Source organism: Pan troglodytes, chromosome 2 (genome assembly GCF_028858775.2).
Source record: "Pan troglodytes isolate AG18354 chromosome 2, NHGRI_mPanTro3-v2.0_pri, whole genome shotgun sequence".
In the NCBI taxonomy this organism is placed as follows: Eukaryota; Metazoa; Chordata; class Mammalia; order Primates; family Hominidae; genus Pan; species Pan troglodytes.
Genome location: NC_086015.1, coordinates 58,878,390 through 58,896,532, shown reverse-complemented (window position 1 = coordinate 58,896,532; position 18,143 = coordinate 58,878,390). Strand labels below are relative to the sequence as shown.

At 44.3% G+C, this 18,143-nt stretch overlaps 1 protein-coding gene across 3 annotated transcripts in view; it reads right to left on the bottom strand.

The window, feature by feature from the left end:
* CACNA2D3 (calcium voltage-gated channel auxiliary subunit alpha2delta 3) overlaps window positions 1–18,143 on the bottom strand; it is a 943,155-nt gene that overhangs the window by 211,152 nt on the left and 713,860 nt on the right. For all 3 annotated transcript variants that reach the window (XR_008546971.2, XM_016941319.3, XM_016941320.4), the window contains one exon: window positions 15,539–15,613. Coding sequence is in view for 2 of the 3 variants with exons in the window: in XM_016941319.3 (XP_016796808.3) it covers window positions 15,539–15,613 (75 nt within the window). In the remaining variant the exon portion in view is untranslated. The remainder of the gene's footprint in view (window positions 1–15,538; window positions 15,614–18,143) is intronic.

Genomic DNA, 18,143 nt, shown 5'->3' with positions numbered 1-18,143 from the left:
ATCCAGCAAAATACTCAGTTTTGATTTTGTGTGTGTGTGATTCTCAATTACAGTGATATGTCTTTTTAAAAATGTTTCTGGATGCATGCTGGTCTGAATAAACCCAAGAGAGCTCTGATGTGATTCATAACTCAGAGGACAGCCAAATGTCCCTTGTAAGACTGAGTTCTCTGGGTCTTATATTTGCCTGTGACCATGGAAACACAGGCAGGAGCTGGAATGGGTGAGTATAATCAGAGAAAGTGGCGTGAGCCAGGCAAAGCAAGCAGCACCCATCAACCTACCATGTCCATTGCTTCTATCTTCTAAATGTCTCTTGGAATTGGATCATATCAATCTTGCCGTCAGCTTAGTGTCAGCCACTGTGATAGCTCTGCCCTTGATACAAGCAGGCATCCCCTAAGCGGTCTCCCTGCCTGTACTCTAACCCTTCCAATCCATTCTCCAGGGTCCAGCCAGAGAGATTCTTTCACAACCCAAATCAGATCATATCACTGCTTAGGCTGGAATCCTCATAGCTCCTCATGTCCTAGATGATGGCACCCAACAGTCCAGAATTCCACAAGTCCCTGTGACTTGGCCTCTGCTTGCTGTTCTGGCCTCTTTCTCGCCACTCCCTGCCTCTCACTGTACTCCCCAGCTAGACTGAGCTGGCTGCTGAAAATGTCATCATCGTTCTTGCCTTCAGGCCTCTGCACATGCCACCCCATGTGCTCTGAATTCTCTTTACTCCAACTTAGGGTCGTAGTCAATTTCTGCTAACCCCTCAGGATTTCAACTCCTCTTGGAAGTCTGTCCTGACCTGGCCAGGCTAGGTCAGGTCAAGTCCTTCCCATACTCTCCTCAGCCTCCCATGGCCCTATCTCCCCAGCCATCACACTGTACTGCAAATTATTAGCTTACTTGCCTGTTTCCCCCACTAGGTCCTAAGCATCTTTGGTAAAAAGACTATTTCAGGTTCACCACTGGACCACATGCCTAGGACAGTGCCTGGCAAAGAACAGGTTCCCATGAATATGTGACGAATGAGTGGACCGAGGGAATGAACAAATTAGTCTATGTAGTCATTTAATAAACACATGCATAACAATGACCTATGTTTTTGGCCTTTTCTAGATGTTTTAGGAACATTAACTCATTTAACCCTCATCACAGTCTCATGTAGTAGGCACTATTTTTTTGTTCTCATTTTTCAGCGGAGGAAACTGAGGTCAGGAAGGTTAAGTAGCTTGGATGAATTTCAGCCCCAGAATCTGACCTCAGAGACTGCTCTGCTCCATAGAGAAACAGGCACTAGTGAGCCTCCCAGTCTGGAGCTGAAATCACTGCCCAGTGCCTACTTGAGATGTATCCTGAGGACGCAGGAAGGGGATGACAGCAAGGTGATCTACAGTCACCATTAACCAGGTCCCTAGAGTTCCATACTGAGCAGAGCTGAGTTTCAAATCATTAACGCTCAAATGAATCTTCCCTTTAAATATATACGAACATAACATTTATATTTGTATTTCAGCCTGGATAAACATGGGTTTCATTAACTTGGGAGTCCAACCCCATATTCATGAAAAGCCTGCAGCAATCCTGGGAGTCAGATAAAAGTCCCAGCCCCTCCCAGTTACTACTAGATCCTCTTCCTGGAGTGCAGCTAGAGACTTAGAAATCCCAGGAGAGGCCCTTTGGGAGAAGCAGGCATTTGGAAGAATCAGAATATTTTAACTGGTTCTAATATTCAGGATACATTTCTAAAATCTCTACACTTCTTCACTGTGGAGAGGTAAAAATACTCTGTGATGTCTGTCAGCTTCTAAATATTCCAGATAAACCCTTGGTCTGACTTCTCTCCTCTTTCTTCTGTTTCTATTTCCCATTCCCAAGGAATCCAGCTTAGCTCATTGGGCCAACCTTTCTGCTTGGCCACATTTCTGCCAAGCCAGGTCCCAGTCCCAATTTAAATCCAGCTTGAGCATTCCTTAGCAGAGGGATCCTTGGGCTGCCAATCTAATTTGGAATGTGTGTGTGTGTGTGTGTGTGTGCGTGCATCTACTTTCCAGATGATGTTCTAAATTTGTCTCTTGCAGAGTGGGGCTTCAGCTCTGCCTGGGGTGAATTGCCTACCTTGATCTTATGGACTTTGGTATTATAGTCATTGGATTCAAAGGAGAGAAGCTGTCGTGGCTGCAGTAAATGTCCCCTTGACTTGCTCCTCAAGAGGCTCTTGCCCTTCCAGGAAGAGACAGGCATCAAAAGCATGGAATTTAAGACCTGAACCCAGAGGCTACCAGGTTGGAGCTGGTAGGTCAGTTTGTCATTTGGGATTTCTGTCCTTGGTTAGCTGGCACACAGAAGTGGCCAAGCCAATAAAAACCCCAGCAACAGGCCAAATAAATGCTCCCAGGGACAATCCTATCATGCTACATAATGGAGGGAGCGGGCCACTGGGGCAGGCACGGGGTAGACTCCATCTCTAGGAGAAAGGGACAAGTGAGGCTGAGAAGAAGTTTCAGCAAAAACCTTGCCTGGCTTAGCCAAGCTCCTTCTTTGCCTCAAAATTCCAAATGTATTAGTGTTTCCCTTTGCCTAGCAACCTCCACAGAGAATGTAAAAATGGCACCTGGGAGATGTGTTTGGAAATAGATGTGCCTATCACATGATGATGAAAGTTCACCTAAGTGTATCATGGTTAGAGCACATTCCTCAATGAAGTACAATGGTCAGTGCAGTGGTGTGATAGGGATTAAATTATTGTGCCAAAAAGCCCATGGCTTCAACATTTTTATTTGCATTTGCATTCTTTGGGTCTTATCATTTAGGATTATGTAAAAATGACAGCTGCTTATAATTATTTGGAGGTTTGAGCTGCAGTAATTAAAAAAGTCTGCCTTTATCTTACTGCTACCAGATTTAACCCCGCGAGGTTGGGTCTACTGAACTTCAAAGAGGGGAGCAAGAAATAAAAGAAAACTCCACACATTACCAACAAATTTCTAGTGATTCATTTAAATGTATAACCAGTTATTCCAACAGCCTTCAAACCTTTAATTATCTTTTAAATATATATAATTTGGGACTGCTAATTAGATAGCAATTTAATGCTCTCATGGGGATTCAGATGGAAGGTCTTTCTAAAATGTAAACTCCCAGAGGAATAATCATTGGCATTCAAATGATTGAATTCTTCAGTTATTCAAATGAATGTGGGCATTTACCCAGTTGGGATCATTTGGATATTCCGCTGTCAGATCCAGCTGTAGGGTTTTACAGGGCCCACAACAGAGTGAGGGTAAGGCTAGGTTATCTCTCGGTCAAGTCCATCTCCCCGGAGACAAACAAGATGTGCTCTTTGGGAAAGTCTAACATCACTTAAGCAGCCCAGTCAAGTCTCCTCTTAGAGGCAGATGGCTCTGTTTCCTATTTTAAGGAGGAACAAACTTTCCTGGAATTTGCAGTTATGAAAGTTCTAATGCAATGCCTGCTTCTCAGGCTTTCTCCAAGCTGTTCTGCCTGCTATTGTCTGGGCAGTTAACATTTTAATTAATAACTCTCTCCCCCCAGCAGGCTGTCACAGATGGAAGAGGAGAGTGTTTCATTCTGCCTTGAGCTCCTACTTCCTGTGTATTCCCACCCCCGGTGAGATGGTCCTTTAAATTACATAAAGATGTGCATCAATCACATGGAGAAAAGCAATTGATCAATTAGATGACACTGGGCAATGTTAGAAGCCAGCACTCACATCCCAGCCTTGCAATAGGGCTAGGGTCTGCATTCCTGAGCTGAAGCTAGTAGCTGGCAGCTGAGGCTCATTTCCCCCACAAGGGGAAGGAGGTGCAGACAAATCTATAGGAATTTTTAAGAGATCATTATTCAACACTTTGCCTGTAATTACATTTTGATGAGGTTTTTATTGCTAATTCATCATCCAAGATGGGGCATTCTAGATATGAAATTAATCTAGTAGAACAAAGGTCAGAGTGTGTCCAGTGAAAAGAAAAGCCTTTTCCTCATCAAATCCTTTCTTCAAATAATAAAGCAGCTGAGAATCCTATCTTCTAAATCAAATTTCCTTAAAGCGCCTACTCTCAGTTATTAATAGCATAAAGCCAAGGCTCCTTGGTACTTCTACAAGCAAATGTGGATTCTCCAAGCAGGCTGGTGTGTTAGGAATACATGCTCAGGGGCCTGAAATAGAATGGGAAGCATGCTCAACGCCATGGTGTTAATGTAAAAGCCTATGTGAGAGCACTCAAAACTGCATCTGAAGCTCTAGTCTACAGCAAATCAATTTTTGCAGAGACACATCAGCCTGCTGGTGTCTTGGCTTGAATTCTCTCAGAAGTCCCTGAGAACAGGATTCAAGTGCAAAGTTTTTATTTGACAGGGATTCCCAGGAAATACCCGCAGGGACATGGCAAAGTGATTCAGAGATGGGAGGGCAGCCAACAGGGTGCAGGCATGTTACCACTATGGGCAACTGTGGCATAATCCCATCAGGGAACTCTGGGAGCCAGTGTAAAACACACCCCTCAGAGACACCCCACCTGAGAAGGGCAGTCTTTGGCTGAGGGATGCTAATTTCTCGTCACATCTTGTCTGCTGCGTGCCTGAGAAGAGATGACTACAGAAGCCAGAGAAAGCCTTCACCTAGCTGCTGTCAGGTATGAGCCATGCTACACATACAGGAATGGTCAGAGCAGAGTGGAGGAAACGGGGCAGTACCAGCAACGACTTCACGACATGCAGCCTCAAATAGGAATTTGTCAACAAAACCTGGGTCACCTACCCTTCTTTGAAAATCTGGCCTAAATCTATGAACAGATTCCAGAACCCAGCATATTCACCATCCCCATGCCTCAGGGTTTTTGTACACACTGTTTCTTCAGCCTGGACCAGTCTCCATAGTTTTTCTCATCCTCCAGGACTCAGCTTAATACATCATCCTGGCCAGGCATGGTGGCTCACGCCTGTAATCCTAGCACTTTGGGAGGCCAAGACAGGTGGCTTGCCTGAGCTCAGGAGTTTGAGGCCAGCCTGGACAACATGATGAAACCCTGTTTCTACTAAAACACAAAAAGTCATCAGAGCATAGTGGCAGGTGCCTGTAATGCCAGCTACTCAGGAGGCTGAGGCAGGAGAACTGCTTGAACCTGGGAGGTGGAGAATGCAGTGAGCCGAGATTGTGCCACTGCACTCCAGCCTGGGCAACAAAGTGAAATTCTGTCTCAAAAACAAAAAACAAACAAACAAAAAAACCATCATCCTTAAGAAAGGGTCTCCCTGACCATCTAACTAAGGCAGGTACCTCTCCCGACTTTTTGTTTTCTCAGATTTTTGTTTCTTTTGGCGAGCTTATCCAAATTGTGTAGTATTTTTATTTATCAGTTTGTTTTAGAACTTTAAAAACCCATATCTTCTCTATGAGAATGAAAACACCAAATAAAGGGACAATTCTATCTGCTTTATCACTAGATCTTTGGCATCTAATAGGGTGTCTGCCACATGACAGGTGTTCAACAGAAAAATGCCAAGTGAGGGAAGGACAGGAGCAGGTGGGGGAGGGAAAGATGGCAGGAAAAAGGAAGGGAGGAAGGGTTCCAGTCACACACAAATGAGCAAGTAACTCATCCAGGTTATCTGAAAGGCCTTCTGCTGCTCCCAAGCGTGCTGGACTGTGGCCTCAAAGTTATAGGCTGCAAACCAGCTCCCTGCAGCCTTCCCTAGCTACCCAGTGCACAGCGAGACGCCAGGTCCTTTCATAAATTCTCCTCCTTGTCAGTACTCTCAACCGTGGTGCTTGATAACATATTGTTTCATTGTGTGCTCGATTTCCTATACATGGGTTTTCTCTCGTCATTTATTTGTCATTCCACCTCCTTTGCCAAGTACCTCACCAGGCCCTGGATATACAAAGCTGAACAAAACACAGTCTCATCAGTGTCTTCATGCTACTCGCAGCACAGAGGAGCAGATGTGTCATGATATTTCTACAATGTCGTGGGGAGCCCAGACTCAAAGGTCCATGCAAGAAGACTTGAGGAATGGGGACAGACCCCTCTGTGGGGGAAGGGGAGGCTGAGAGGACTAAAGTTTTACAAACGAGGGGTGACAGGGCAGCAGGAGGTGGTGTCAGACTGTGAGCTCCTTGAGAGCAGGGGTCAGAGCCACACCCAGCAGTGGTTCCCAGACTTTGGGATTCATGGTTGGATCAGTCAGGCTGCTCTGGTTGCCAGCAACAGATAACAATTCTTAATCACTTGAGCAGAAGGGGGGGCTTATTGGAAGGGAATATGGAAATTCTCCACTCCCACTACAACGGGAGATAGATAAATAATGAATGAATCAATCACTAAAGGACAGAGGGTCTCTCATTCTTCCTTTTTCTTTTTCCTTCCCTCCATCTCTTTCTTCCTTCCTCTCTCCCTCCTTTACTTTTCTTGGCATTCTTCCATATTTCCTTTCTTCTTTCTCTCTTTCTTTCCGGCAGAGTAATGACTATAAAAGACAAACCTTCCATGTATTCTCACCTTCGTATCACTCAGGGCCACAGCAGGAAGCACGTGGTATACACGAGCTGGCAAATTAAGGAGGATTTAGTAAAGAGGCTCTTGGAAAGGCCTGGGCAGGGTGTAGGAAATGACAGGAAATGGTGCAGCACCCTGAAGTTAGAAACAGTGGGGCGCACCCACCCATCTGCATGAAGGGTCAGAGGGAGAAGCAGGTGCCGGAGCCCAGAGAGTAGTAGGCTTATGAAGCTTTAGAGGGGGTGCAGCCAGTCCCGGAGGACACGGGTGAACACACAGCCTGACTCCTCTCCCCTCTCTCCATTTCCTGTGAGTGTCCCCCACTCAGCAGACCCAGAGTCGCAGCCCAGATCAGAGGGGTCATTGCTGTGTTCCATACAGGTGGGCATCCTAGGGCCAGGGGGATGCTGTCTGGAGAGGCTGACAGAGGCTCTGCAGCCCAACCTGGCATTTTGTCAAATAACCTGAGGACACAGCTTCAGGATTAAAGAACATTCTTTCCGTTGAATAAGCTTAATTTTATGAAGAAAATACACTGTCCTACAAAGCAGGGGTTCCTTGCTGGCAAGAGGGACCCAGAAGAACTATGGGCTCACAGAGGTGGGTAATTATCTATAGCTGTCTTCTTGGTTTTTCTTCTGAAGACTGACCCAAATTTACTTTTTGATTGACACATTCCTTGGCCTAAGCATCAGGGAATATCTTTTTTGCCCTTCAAATATGTATTTATTTATTAATTTAATTTTTTAAATCATTATATATAGAGAATCTTCACGCACAGTCAACCCCTCTGTGGTGAGCACTCCATGCACGAGGCAATGAGAACTGACCCAGGCAAGGCACCCAGGGCTCTCAGCACAAGGCCTGGCCCGAGACCCGTGGTGAGGGCAGTGTTGTGATTCCTGGTAGCCTGGGTGCTGCGGTGCCTGGCACCCAAAGGGGATTCATAAGCACACTGTCCATAATAAAAAAAATACCTGTGGGATTGATTCCAGACCCCATCAATCCCTTGAGTGTCCAAGCACACACCCAGTCACAGGAGTTGTGGGTTCTCAAGGTTTGCAGAAAGGGCGTAGCTCCCACCCAACAGAAACCCAGGCACCCACTGACTTGAGTTGTAAGCCCTCCCCTCAACGCTGCAATCTGTCCACTCGTGCCCAGACCAGGCAGTGAGGACGGTGCCCTCACCAATTCCGTCAGGAAGAAAGCACACAAGGCTCTGTTTTCTTTTTCTTTCTTTTTTTCAAACCAAATGATGTATTTCCAAAAGAACAGGCTCGCTACATGGGGTCACACAGTCTTGTTTATTTTTTCTCAGAGAACGCTCTCCTCTGAGCAGATACACTTACTAAGCCTCTGTTAATTCTTTCTTTGAAACTAAACGAAATGGACTCAGACCAGGCCTAGGTTGCTGTCGCCCGGGCTCTGTTCTGAGAATGTGCACTGGCAGGGGCTGGCTCTGCATGGGGACCGGGTACTCGGCGGTGCCCGCGCGCCACCTACTGGGCAGTCTCTTTCAGTTCAGCAGCAGCCTGAGAGTGGGGGTCCAGGAGGCTGGCAACAGATCCCTGCATTTGGGGACCACCGAAAGTTCCGTGAACAATGCTAGGCCCAACTCCCCATCCCCCCACCCCCATAGGCTGTGGCCGGCAGAATGCGTGGTCCTGAGATGAGACAGAGAAGTCAGGCCTGAGGTCAGTGATCCTGGGGACAGTGTAGGGTATCTGCTGAGTGCAGTCCTCCCCCACCTCCTCTGGGAAGCCCTCCTGCATCTCAGGGCACCCTTCCTCTAAGGAAAAGCAGAGACTTCGTCTGTGAGCCCATAGTTCTTCTTGGTCCCTCTTACCACCAGGGAACCCTTGCTTTGTGTGATGAGCTTCTTGTGGGCAGAGACCTCCTTCTACCTGCTTCTATGTCTCCATTAAATAGCATAGTGCTGGACTTAAGGACATCTGATGAATGCTTGCAGGCAAGCAGGAGGGGATAGGGAGGGATGAAAAGAAAAGGGAGCTTAACCAACCACATTTCTGTTTCTGCACCCGACGTAGCAAGGACTCAACAAATGTTTGGTGAATGAACGTGTGTCACCTGCTCTTCTCATTTATTGTAAGAAACTGGTACTCAGATATCCAACCATCAGCATCACTCAAACATCCTGCAGATCATTCACCAAATATTTACTGACTACCCCTTCTGTGTAGTAGCAAACTCCCAGCTATTCACAAAGGACCACAGGGGAGAAGTTAAACAATAGACGTTTTCCAAGTGTGGTGATTCAAGAAAACTAAAGCAGGGGATGTGATGGAGAGTGATGGAGGAGTATGGCTTCTCTGGGTGGGTGCAGCGATGCTTCTCTGAGGTGACATCTGAGCTAAGAAGTGGAGGATGAGAAAATGCCAGTAAAAGGTGTACCTGGGACAAGATTTCAGGTAAAGAAGAGTTGAGCATGAGAATTTGGAGCAGGAAGGAGCTTGCGGTTTCTGAGGAACGGACGAAAGGACCTGCTATTTCCTCAGTTGCGGAATTGCATAGTTAAGAAAAATTCCATTTGACTTTCACATCTAAATTCTTTGGAATTATACAGTATCTCTTCCTATGGCCTATTGCTTGAACTAAGTCAGCTGGATTCTAGAAGTGCTCCTACCTTTTTAAACCCTTATTTAAACTGATGTTTGATGTGCACTGTCTAGTTAGCATTTAACACATATTCACATGTGTCCCTGGGGGATGTCCACTTAGTTCCATACAAGAGGACTAAAGTGTGAGAACATTTACACTGATTAGCATGTCCACGTATCAATCCATGGATTTAATAACCTTCCATGAGGACCCATCTATAACCATTAACAAACGTGCACTGCCCAGGAATCCACAAGAACAAAGAAGCAGAATCCATGTTTGGAATGGGGCAAGGACAGTCCAGAGTGACACAGGGAAAGGCGAGTGCCATCCTGGAACCCAGGCTGTGGAGAGCTGGTGGTGGAAACAGCAATATTAAATTCCAGCGGAGGTGCGAGGACTCTTGGGTTAGGAAAATTTAAACTCGTTCAAGAGTTCATCTGAGTTTTCCAGAACAACAGAAATGGCTTTGGCATCAAAACATTCTGATTTAGATGACCTAAGTGCTCAGGTTCACCTAGTGTGGCTACTGCTTTCCACCCACTGGCCTCCATGACAGTTTGTCTGTGGAAGTCTAGATGGCGTAGGGGTGAACCTACATGGCTAGAATAGGCAGAGTTTCCAGGCCAAACTATGGAGCTCATCTGCCCTGGCAATCAAGTCAAGGCCCCTTGAATTCTGGGCAACCTCCCACTTCCATTCCTGGACACTGGAGAGGCTACAGCCTGGGAGGGAGGGGTGGTGGCCACGGCAGAGGAGGCTAACTGGCCACTAACTGTTGGCCCAGACTTCCAGGATGGCACAATGATGGGTGGTGGTGGCAATAGAGCCTGCTCTAACCCACTTTAAGGAAAGAGGAGGTCCTATAATCCATTTTATCTAGAAGGGTCCAAAATGTCTGGTCACACTCTAGACCTGTGTTGTCCCTTATGGGGGCCACAGCCACTGGTGGGTCTTGAGCACCTGCAATGTGGCTTGCCTGAATTGAGATGTGCCATGTAGGATACACATCATATTTCAAAGATTAGCATGAAAAGAATGTAAAATATCACATTAATAATGTCTGTATTGATTATATATTGAAACACTGATATTTTGGATATGCTGGGATAAATAAAATATATTCTTAAATTTAATTTCACTTGTTTCTTTTGTATTCTTTTAGATGTGGCTCCTAGAAAATTTGAAATTACATAGGCAGCTCCTGTTTGTGGCTCACATTATATTCCTACTGGACAGTGTTAAGTCTAGACAGATTCTGACATGATTACCTCGGTATTGGTCCATATGGCTGCAAAGACCAGGTATCCCAGTCACTCCCACCCTCCAACCACTCTGCCTCCCATTTCCTGAAGAACCCACACAGCAGAGTGAACTTAGTACACCTAAACTGACTGGGGTTAAGGGTCCTAGTTCTGGCACTTTCCAGTTATGTGATCTGGGAGACGTCACCTTAGGACTCAGTGCCTCAGCTTCCCATCTGTAACATGAGGATATTTACCTTCATCTTAGAGAAGCCCAGCTGCTCAGCCCAGTACTCACAGTTGTCCTCACTTCAACTCCAGGCTGCTGCTAGATGTATCTTCCACCTGGACCTCCCCTCCCCTTCATCCTTTCCTTAAGCCTCTAGGCCTTTCCAAGGCACATAATATCCTAGGCTTGCTATTCAATTAGTCAGTGATTAAAAGCATTAACACATGTGAAACACTTAGAATAGTTCCTGTCCCATAAAAAGGAATCAGTGAATGTTAGAAAAATATACTAATACCAACAACAACAAACAAATAAAAAGCGCATCTTCTCTACTGTCCACAGTTACTGATACACATATCGTATCCATCCTATTAGAGTTTGAGTTATTTGAGGTAGGGCACATCTCTGTGACCTCTCTGAGCAGCTTGCTCAAGCCTACAACATAGTGAACATTCAGTGTATGTTGAAGGAATGAATGTGAATTTCTCTCCATCATTTTTACCTCCCATCTCATCCACTCCCACATATGTGACCCACGTGACTGGCAGATTTTCATCCAGAATGAAAACCCTACAGCATCCTTCCTCATCTCCTGGGTTTGCAGACACAGAGCAAACAGCTTCTGGCCAATTTCAATGCAGGCTTCATGGAAATGAGTCCTAAATTTTGCCTGCCTGAGGCTCCTCTGTGGAACCCTGCCATTGCTGCAGCTGCTGAAAGGGAACCTCCTTTGTGTTCTCCTGTTGGTTTGACCAGGTCCACATTCCAGACCTCCTCCTTGGGGGAAGGAAATCAATTTAGCTGTCCCTTTATTCTAAAAGGTAGGGACAGATGGATGACCAATCCGCTGTTGGGCAAAAGAAAAGGAGATCTATTCAGGGCTCCACATTCTAAGAAAAATTCATAAAGCTCTCAAATACAAAGGAATTATAAAAAGCAAGAAAACAAAATCTAGTCTGTAACTATACCTCAATGTTTAACAAGTGGTAACGATCAAACAAACAAACATTCCAGGGGCATCATAACAACTCAAAAAGCATTTCTCAAGATCAAGAGCATTTAATCACTCTTGCTACGTGCTGCTGTTCCATTCCCCACCTTGAGAACAGGTGTCTGTCCCCATTTGTGCTGCAGCCCCCCGGCCCCTTTGAAGATTACTTTATCAGTCTTCAGTCTAACACAGGACTGAGCCACACCAGGCACAAGGGCAATGCTTGCTGAACCAACATCAGTTAATCTATCAGGAAGTCACAAGCTGGTGGCGAGGACAGAAAGGTTGAGAAGCCCTTAGAGGAGGACTAAGGAGAGCCCAGAGATCACAGAGAAGCACTGCTTCAGCAGCTTTGCCAGTTAAACCAAAGTGAGTCCGCTGATTAAGGCCCCTATGTCTGAGCTGTTCTTGGAGACACTTCGTGATTCACAACCAAATCACACAAGATTAAAGGAAATACTGGATAAAATCAAGCCAAACATTAAGTTCAGGGGAAAGATTTTATAGGACAAATTAGAAAAATATTGGTATTGTGCTTCAGAGAAACCCACCTCTTTCCTCTGACTGTAGGGGCCGAAACAAAGTCCATGGCAGATGGAGAGGGAATAGGAGTTATTTTAAGTCAGCTTGCTGTGTCCTCCCCATGCTGGCCACAACCCCACACTCACACTCACCGTGCTAATCTGGCAGCCTTGGCCAGAACTAAGGGGATCGTCCATTTGTAATAAGGATTCGATTATATGGCTGGGCTTGCGAGGAGACAAATGGAGTTTGAATGAGGGTTCCCTGCCTGAGCTAGCCAGAGAAGCTGCTAGCAGCTGGCTGTTCCTAGCCATGCCTGAGAGCTCTGGCCAGGATGGATTTATGCTCCATGAAGACACTGGATTTCCAAGGTAAGTTCACAAGTCATTTACAACCTCCAGAAGAACCTAAAGTAAGTAAAAATGAAACCGGTTTTAGAGGATCCCTTCACTTATTCATCTACTGAGTCCCTACTCTGTGCTGAGGGGACTGATGGTTAAGGAAGGAGGAGGGGGAAAGCAGGGATAAGTGAACAAAACAGAGATGAACAAACAACTTGTGCACGCCAGAGCCACGGGTATTCATGCCGGCTGACTCTTAGCTATCATTCTTTAGCTACTGTGGCTGCTAGTATTATTGCTACCTTTAAAACAAACAAACAACCTTGGTTTCTTCACATGGTAGGACTCACATAGAACCTCTAGTACAAGTTGTCTACTTGTCTTCTAGACCACAGTTGGCCAAGCTTGCCGTAGAACCAAAAAGAAAACTGATGGTGTATGTACACGATCCCTTCCCAATGTCTATCACAAAAACCTGAATCACCTGAATAATCAAAAAGTGCTCTTTAGGTTGCCTCTTTAAGCATCCATTACCACCATGTTCTTCCAACCTTTACGGAAGCTGAGGACAGAACAATAGAAAATAAACACAAACAAGATGTCCAAATAACCACTACTGCCTCTGAGATATTCTGGGGCCTGCTTTTCTGCACCAGGTCCTTTGCTTGCATTATCTCATTTACTGTGACAACAAGCTACGATCTATGCACTATGGTTATGGCAGGATTGCAAGAGAAAAGTGCAGCTCAGAGAGCCTGTGTGATTGCCCAAAGTCACACAGTGCGGATGTAGTGGGACTAGGAGTTGAGCTTCACAGTGTGATGCTGGAATTGAGTCCTTCCCACTTTGCTGTGTCTTTTGCTCAGAAGGAAAATGCAGAACTCAAGTCAGAGTCAACATACACTTATTGACCACATTCAGATGGGTTAATTCATGTAATGCTTAACGGTTGGTATCACCCTAAACTTCTTGTAAGTATCTGATGGCCTCAGGGTGAGAGACAGATGAATGGGACAGAGACCAACGGGTCTGATCATTCCTTATGTTCTTGTCATGGATCAGCTGCAACATGGTTCATATGGTTTGGGTTCTCACAAATAGAATATGGGGCATTTGTTTGGGCCACCCCATGTATGGCGTGGCCAAAATCCTAGCAACCACCACCACTTTTGACCCTAGCAACCACTACCACTTTTGGTGTGTCAACAGAAGAACAGCAATGGCATGTGTTTACAAGTATCTGTACTCTTAGGAGATGAACAGCATTGATGGAGTTGGTCTGCTTTTCCAAGAGCCTTTCAGCTGCCCTCTCAGTGGCCACAGCTCTGGAGAGTGCATCAGATGGACTATTTACAAACACACCACTTGCTGCAGGGCCAGAAGACATAAAAGACTGCTAGGCAAATGTTTGTTGGCAAAGCACTGTGGGGACCAGTTCACATTGTGAGTCGACTGTGTGGCGGGCAGCTAATCATTTCCATTGCCACAGAGAGAAAGATGCTACCTTGGTGACTTCTGACATCTGATTCCATTTCATTTTTCCTTTAAATGACAGGCAATGATAAATAGGAAATTAATCTATTTACTGGTAGAAGATTTGGGTTTGATTGTTTCACGGACTCTGTTCCTTTCCAATTTGGAATAAATACACACTAGGAGCCCAAACTCAGTCACACAAACTTGTAACTTCTCTTACTTCCAGCAAATGATGCCAACTGGGCAACCTGGAGATGGGTAATGTGCTAAGAGTTTTAAACTTCAATATGTCTTTGGACTTAAATGTCTTTAAAAAGACAGCCGCTTTTTCAATCAGACTTTTCAATAATTCTGAGTTACATTTGGAATTAGCCAACTAGTTAATTCAGTCCTTTTCTGATAAAAAGATTGTTGAAATTGAATATAACCATAAGGCCCATCTTAAAGCATGCATATGGCATCCACATGATGTGGTCATGACTCCATTAATACCAGGGCGATTAGAGCAAAGTTGGATGATGATGGAGCTCTCACATGAACTGTTTCTAAACAATGATGCAAGTGAGAAGTGAACTGGTCCCCACAATGCTTTGCCAACAAACATTTGCATAGCAGGCACTGCCGCTACTTTCTCATTCTGATGAATGGGAAAAGATGGGTGGGGTGGATGGGTATGTATGCATTTGTGTATGTGCATATAGGTACGTGTGTGTTTGTTGATTGCTAAAGAAAACGATCTACACTTTCTTAACTTTAAAAAACAGTGTTCACTGCATTACTCTTTATAATTCTATATCTTCTTTAAAAATTAGATAAGTACACACAAACCCAAAGGGATGTCCTTTTTTCAACACACTGCAACTAGTTCAGGGGTGGCAAACATGTGGCACACTTGTGGCCAATGCCCCAAGGGCAGCCTTGCCCAGGGATGTGGGTTGATGCTACCATGGGCTGTTTTGGATTTGGCCTAACCCTACTCACTTCAGAGACAGTAAAAATGATACTGAGAGAAAGAAAGTGGTTTACATATCAGTTCACCAAGCAATGCTACTGGATATGACATAGGCAGGAAACAGAGAAAAATCTCAGCTGCTCTGATTTAACAAAAAAGCTGTTGAATAGCTTCTATCCACAAGACACTGGGCTTAAGTAATGTAATTTGGGGGCAAATCCCATTGTAATAAATTTCCAGGGATCTTGGGTCTAATATATCGTGCCAAATTAGACTTGCAATAAGTGGGTCTAGAGCTGGAGTATGAGTGTCCATGTATTACATCAAGGGACCCGTTATGATAGGTTTCATGCTGTCTAGAGTTAAAAAAATTTTCCATATGTTGGCAGATGTGAGATAAATAAATAAATGCATATACACATATATGGCTTTATATACAAAATCATAATGGTAAATATATTTATCCAACATTATTTATGTATTATGTGTCCAAATACCAGTTTATAAACTCTATAACAATCTTTACAATGCTATGAATTCAATCGTTTTTTAAAAGTGAAAACTGCAGCAAAGTGTCATCACTGTTGAATTGAAGGAAATCTTTTAAAATCATAAAAGCAGAAATGCAGAAGTACATAATTTCTCTTACCAGCAGCCTGAGTTCCGGATGCGTCAGGATATATCCATTATTTGTGATTGCAAAGGCATAACCGTGAATCCCTAACTGTAAGAGGAAGCAAGAAAGAAACCTTCATTAGCTTGCTCCCTGGTGAATTCACAAAGCATAAAGCAGCCCGGCATTTAGTAATTTACAGCTTTAACTTGTCATTCATAACCCTTATCAGCACAATATTTCATTAAAATGAATGCAAGGCACTGATCCTTGACATTTGGTGGAAATGAAGACCTGTCAGAGGATAAGCTCAACAAATAGCACAATTTAAAATGTCACATCCCCACATTGGCATCCAAGGGCTTTATTTTGATTTATTTAAAACAAAACAATTACCTTTTTTTTTTTTAATAAGAAAGTGGCTAATGTTTCTGGAAAGACCCTATGTCCAAGTGCACAGAACTTTATCAATGGAGGTGCCTTCTCTCTGCCTGTAATAAGGAAAGAGGGGTCCCCATGCTGCCTCACTTCTAGACTTCGTATAATTCCACGCCCACAGGGGCCATCTCAAATTGGCGCTCCCCTAGGCCGTCATTTTCCATAATTCTTCAAATATAAAGTGTCCCCCTGTCCCAGCCTACACAGGAGCCTGGCAACCCTTTTCATATCCTTTCGTCTTCAAATTGTGTGGCTGCCTAGCTTTTCCATGCATGCTTCCATCAACACAAAGCCTGGGTAATTTTCTATGCGGAGCCTCACTTGATTTATGTTTTCTGACTAAATGGGACTATGGGAAATAGTTTGTGAGCAATGAAATGTTTTATTAGCTTTAAAAAGTATGTAATCAAATTTAACACTGCACTTATTTAAATAATAATCCCGGCTTTTTGACAATATTTCTATTACACAGTTGACTGCACCCATTGGCTACAATAAATTTACCTACAAATCATTCATGTATTAAAACGGCCTCTGGCATAAAACCCATACTGATCTGTCTCTCTGAAGAAAGAAAATGTAACCCAGTTTTGGCCAGAGCAGTGAAAGGGGAGAAGAAAAAAAGAAATTCTCTATTTTTTTTTCCTGAGGAGTTATTTCACAGTTCTGAGCCCCACTGTTAATTTTCTTTAAATTCTCTGCCACTCACATTCTTGAATATGATACTATTAAATGATCCAGACAACAGAGTTTACAAACCAGGAATGACCCTGTCTGCCTGTTAGCTTAACGTCAAGGTGATGTGAAATTAACTTCAGAGAATTTAACACTGGCAATTAAAAGTTTCCGTTGCATTACATAAAGCAAATATGCACGTGGTAGTCAAGGGCAACAGACGTCTTCTCCTGGAGTTACCTTGCACGGCAAGTCTTAATAAGATTCTACTTGACTCTAATGATAAAAGTATATTTCATTATGCTGTGAAAGATAAACCAGAGATTTCCTATCCTTTGAGATGTATATCGTCTCTTTCATCTTGTCTCTTGGAAAAATGTCAGACACAGTCAACACTGCATTAATTACCATTATTATGTTTCAGTTTCAGATGGACTGGAGGGGTCAAAAAAAAATCTTGAGAGTTTGGCTTTTTCCATTAAAGGCAAAAATTGTATTTGGGAATTCAAACTCAAAATTAAACAAAACAAATAATATTTTATAGTCAGCTCATGTATTCAGCACCTTCTAATGTACATTACTTTGGTTCTTCTTCTTTTGCTTGTGAGAAGCAATACTCAAAAGAAGGCAGGACTCCTCTTAATGCCTGTACTCTTATAGTACTTATCAAAATTATAATAATCAATTATCTGTGGGGTTGAGTATAAGTAATCAGGACTTTTGATTATTTCATGCCTGCCTCCCCTAACAGAATGTAAGTTTCATGAGAGCAAAGGTCCTATCATGGGGTTAAAAATATATGGCGGGGTGGTTGGAATAGAGAGACGAGAAGGGAAAGAAGAAAGAGAAAAAGGTGGAAGTAGGGAAACAATAAAAGAAACTGCATTTAGTGCAGATTCTACACAGCTTAGCTAAACTCTCTGCTTCCTCCCCCAGAATGCAGACGCTGAGCTCATCTTCCCATCCCAATGTCCTGTATTCATTAACCAAGTGCCATCTCTGTTTCCTTATTGCCCCTTCATGCCTCAACCCACTGCACTCTGCCTTTGCCCACCCTCCACCACCAAATATGCCATGGAAATCCCTTTCTCTACGGTTGCCAGGGGCCTCTTCATTGCCAAACCTTACAGGATTTTCTCCCTCCAATCTTCCTACTTTTCTTAGCCCATTGCTTCCTCTTCCTCGACACTATTCCCTCAGTTTCCAGGTCCCATACTCCTGGGCTTTCTCCTTTTCACAGGATCTTTGTCCTTTGCCCATTCCTCAAGTACTCATTTTCCCTAAGATTCTGTCCCCAGTACCTACTGTCTGCCTTAGCTCTCCTCTCCCTCAATAAGCTGCAGTGACCACCTCTGCGCTGTTGCTCCCCAGATCCATGCGCTGGCCTCAGTCTCCCCCTTCAGTGGCAAACCAAGTATCCAACAGGGTAGTGGTCATCTCTTCTTGGCCATTGCTCTGGCACCTCAGACTCACCCAGTCACAGTGGAGTTCTTCTAAAGCTGTTCTTCCTCCTCCTCTCTCAGTAGGC